Source organism: Uranotaenia lowii, chromosome 3 (assembly GCF_029784155.1).
Source record: "Uranotaenia lowii strain MFRU-FL chromosome 3, ASM2978415v1, whole genome shotgun sequence".
NCBI classification, from domain to species: Eukaryota; Metazoa; Arthropoda; class Insecta; order Diptera; family Culicidae; genus Uranotaenia; species Uranotaenia lowii.
Window position 1 is genome coordinate 299,904,052 of NC_073693.1, and position 4,766 is coordinate 299,908,817.

The 4,766-nt window shown below is 42.7% G+C and overlaps 1 protein-coding gene across 1 annotated transcript; it reads left to right on the forward strand.

The window, feature by feature from the left end:
• The first annotated feature begins 410 nt into the window (after positions 1-410).
• On the forward strand, positions 411-4,323 carry LOC129756370 (tubulin alpha-1 chain-like). The gene is made up of 2 exons (XM_055753227.1): positions 411-571; positions 2,851-4,323. The coding sequence occupies exons 1-2, from the start codon at positions 569-571 to the stop codon at positions 4,198-4,200; spliced, it is 1,353 nt and encodes a 450-aa protein (XP_055609202.1). The 5' UTR covers positions 411-568; the 3' UTR covers positions 4,201-4,323.
• Positions 4,324-4,766: the final 443 nt, after the last annotated feature.

Sequence of the window (4,766 nt, forward strand, 5' to 3'; positions counted from 1 at the left end):
TCAACTTGAATAGTTTTTATTTAAGAAAAATTTGTTAACATCTTCGAGTAGCAATAATAACCGCCTAAATTGATAATGGAAATATTGATTACCAGGTAAAGTTTTCGGATCGATCTGTATGAGTCTGCTTGTGCAGAAATTATTTTTTATATCCTTTTGAAAACGGTAGTTGAATAACTGAGCACGAGACAAAATTTAATGGTTAAAATTTATACGTGAAAACCCAGAACATTTTGAGAGAAGTTTCGCCTTTTAGAATGAAAATTTATTCACATGGCACCGCTGAAAGATGGTTACGCCATAGTCGTTTTCATCTTCGTGGGCGAGCCAAGCGAAAACGAGAAAAACCGTTAAACCCGAGCGCTCCACTTTCCGGTGCGTTCCGCCTCAACCTATAAAACCACCCATCCGGCGGCCGTTTCGTCATTAGTCTCAGTTTGGAAGGCGTCCTAGTTAGCTGCTCCAAGCCGGGTTTGCAAAAGATTTTCTCTTGCCCTTAGTGAAAACTGTATAGTTTGGTGAAAACTACTTTCCTTTTTGGTGTTACCCGTTTTAAACTTCAATCAAAATGGTAAGTGTACTTGATTTAATTCATTTGATTTTCTCGCGAATAGTCCGCATTGCAAAAATCGGTTTTTCATTTGGGAAAATTTGACGATTCCACGTCACCACATGGCTAGCTTTTTAAGGTGTGGCACCGGAAATTACCATCTGCTTGCTATTCACCGGTTAACGCGATTTTAGTCTGGTAGTTAAGATAGTTTCATTATATTAACTAGTTGGAAAGATCAAAATTCATAAATTCTTTTCAATGAAGTTGTTTTTATGTGGCTTCTCCAACCAGTCGAGAAGCAGTTGGAAATTTGAATTTCCTCACTAGAAAGTGGGATGACGCCATCTTGGAATTGGGCACTAGCTAAGCCAAGCCGCGCATAATCGGGGCAAATGAAATACCGCAGCATGAGTCATCATCAACCTCATTATATTGATTTTTCCCGTAGTGGGATAGGCATATTGAGGTCATCGCCCATCGGGTGTCGGCAATTGTGGGCTGACTGGTTTGGTTAATCGATATTATTTTTCACATTAACTTCTAGTTAAAAAATTAGGTAAAACATGTTGATTAATGTTTATATCAAATTTAACCCAATTGGTACTCGATCTGTTGTAATATACTTTTTTTTTTTACCCTTTAACAAAATTACAAATTATTTTCCAAGTAAATGTAAGTAGTTGTCATTGTTCTTTATTGATTAAACGTCAGCCTATCGATATAAAATCATAGTTAAGGTCAACGAGAAAAACAAGATATTCAGGTGATGATGACTGAATCATATCTAAAACAAATACCTATAATAAAAAAATAGACAGGTATTCTAATAAAAATATCCAACTCAAATATCTTCTCGCTAAAACAGACATTTCTTCATTTTCGCTTCAGTTTTCGGATCTTTTCGATTTCCATTCCCGTTATAACTTCACCAACTGAACCATTCCTCTTCATTCGCCTACATTAGACTTCGTTCCGTTCTGTCGCCCTCCTACATACGCCATCCTATAAATGTTTCTTGAATTCCCCTCGAGCACATCTGGTGCACCATCGCTATGCTAGCAAGCTAACAGCTTAAACGTCCGAGTTGTGTGTTGCAATTTTGTGCACCGGAAGCTGTTAATCCACAACTGTCACAGATAAAACACTAAAGATTAACTGTAGAAAGTCGACCACAACGTCTCGTAACAAAAAAAAAAAAAATAACGCTGATATTAACTACCCGGAACGAACGAACGAAAAGGTAGACCGAAAGTCGGCTCCGGTTCATTGACACCGCGAAACCTCTCCCGGACAGTACACTTTTCCATTCGGCGTTACCATCTGCTGTAGAAAGTAGGACGGGTTCGCACCCCACTGCTCACAACAATAAAACACTCCGATGACGGCTGGCACTTTTCCTAACAATATAGTAACCAAGGTCTTTTGATACAATATACAATATATGAATATATACACACCTTGATAGTAACCACTAATTCGTCTCGAAGTCGATTTCTTGGAAAAGTTACTCACAGCAGGCGATGATAATGGCGTGTAAAGGGTTGAATACGAACGGAATGGATAGAAAGTGAAGGTGAAACATTGACTTTAATCTTTGATAATACACTGAAATTCGATTCTAATTTGGTAGATGTTAACTGAGGCGAAAATTTACTAATCATTGCAACATCAGTTGGAGGAAATTTTAAATTATCACACGTTTCTATTTACCACTCACACTTTTAATCCTTACTTATCCTAATATCACCAGAACAGTTTTAGGTATTTACATTTTCTATGGAAAGCTTTCTTTTTTTTTACAGTCGAATCAACACGAGCTGTTACGAATTATTACTCTCGAACAAAACTGAGTTCGATTTTTCGACACAGTTTTCCCAAATCTTCTCTTTAATTAAATCTCACAGAAAATAAAAACTCTGAGTCTAGTTCAACATGGTTGGGAATTTAAAATTTCTGATAGTAAACCTGATTTTTTCTTGCAACGATTCCATATTCATAAACACAAATCGTATCTGGTACGCCTTTCTGGGCAAAAGGTCACTTTGCTTCCACCTCGCAACTCGATCTTTAATCAGTAAGGCCAGAGCAAAATGTCTCTTAAATCGGATGGTTTTCTCAACCCTTCATTGGTAAACCATCATGTAGAGAGATGAACAGTTTTCATTTAAAAAAAAACTAAAATTAATATCGCAAGCAATCGCGATCGCGAAAGTTACTCGCCCAAATCCACGTTAACGACAAACGCACTCACCAAAAAATCTCTCTTTTCGTATTCTTCCCTCTCCTCCCTCCAACAGCGTGAATGTATCTCCGTACATGTCGGACAGGCCGGTGTCCAGATCGGTAACGCCTGCTGGGAGCTGTACTGTCTGGAGCATGGAATCCAGCCGGACGGTCAGATGCCCTCCGACAAAACCATCGGCGGTGGAGACGATTCGTTCAACACCTTCTTCAGTGAAACCGGAGCCGGCAAGCATGTGCCGCGTGCCGTGTTCGTCGATCTGGAACCGACTGTCGTCGATGAGGTACGCACCGGAACCTACCGGCAGCTGTTCCACCCGGAGCAGTTGATCACCGGCAAGGAAGACGCCGCCAACAACTACGCCCGTGGTCATTACACCATCGGAAAGGAAATCGTCGACGTTGTGCTGGATCGCATTCGTAAGTTGGCTGACCAGTGCACCGGTCTGCAGGGATTCCTGATCTTCCACTCGTTCGGTGGTGGTACCGGATCCGGATTCACCTCCCTGCTGATGGAACGCCTGTCGGTCGATTATGGCAAGAAGTCAAAGCTGGAGTTCGCTATCTACCCGGCCCCACAAGTTTCGACCGCCGTCGTTGAACCCTACAACTCTATCCTGACCACCCATACCACCCTGGAACATTCCGACTGCGCTTTCATGGTCGACAACGAAGCCATCTACGACATCTGCCGACGCAACTTGGACATTGAGCGCCCAACCTACACCAACCTGAACCGACTGATCGGCCAGATTGTATCCTCGATCACCGCTTCCCTGCGATTCGATGGTGCCCTGAACGTCGATCTGACTGAATTCCAAACGAACTTGGTGCCGTACCCACGTATCCATTTCCCTCTGGTCACCTACGCCCCGGTCATCTCGGCTGAGAAGGCCTACCACGAACAGCTGTCCGTGGCCGAAATCACCAATGCCTGCTTCGAACCAGCCAACCAGATGGTCAAGTGCGATCCCCGTCACGGCAAGTACATGGCCTGTTGCATGTTGTACCGTGGTGATGTTGTCCCCAAGGACGTTAACGCCGCCATTGCCACCATCAAGACCAAGCGTACGATCCAGTTCGTCGACTGGTGTCCAACTGGTTTCAAGGTTGGTATCAACTACCAGCCACCGACCGTTGTTCCGGGTGGTGATTTGGCCAAGGTTCAACGTGCCGTGTGCATGTTGTCCAACACTACGGCCATTGCCGAAGCCTGGGCCCGTCTGGATCACAAGTTCGATCTGATGTACGCCAAGCGTGCCTTCGTCCACTGGTACGTCGGCGAGGGTATGGAGGAGGGTGAATTCTCCGAAGCCCGTGAAGATTTGGCTGCCCTCGAGAAGGATTACGAAGAGGTCGGCATGGACTCCGGAGAGGGTGAAGGTGAGGGAGCCGAGGAATACTAAAGAGAAAGCTCTTCACAAGAGTCTAATGGCACGTTAAAAAAAATGCGCGAGACTCATCCGAAAACGTGGCCACCAAAAGAAAAGAGGAAATAATTTAATAAATTATTTGTTCCCAAATCAAAACTTACCTAGCGTTTGGCGTTTTCTCTTGTCTCGATATTCTTCCATTCATTTTTCCTTTTGAGTTCCCCTGATGGCTTGGTTTGGCGTTTGCCTCTTTGCGGTTCGTTTCGCTTGGGCCGGATTGAGGTCGATGAACTGTTGCAGAGAAAAGTCTGTTGGGGAGTATTTTTTTCCATAAATAGATTCACTGTTGAAAAAGCATTTCCCAGAAATTTACCGCAGCATCTCACGAAGTGAAAACGGAATCATGTTATGCTAGGCTAGACACTTTAGGGAAAGCAGAAGTATGATGCAATTTTAGCTTCAACTTTTGACGAAATTGATTTATCTATATCAGAAGAAAAATAGGTCAAAACAGGTTTTAATTGAAAACTGTTGCAAATAAAATAATTTGAATATTGCATCATCCAAAGATATTACCAAAAAAAATCTAAACTCATTTG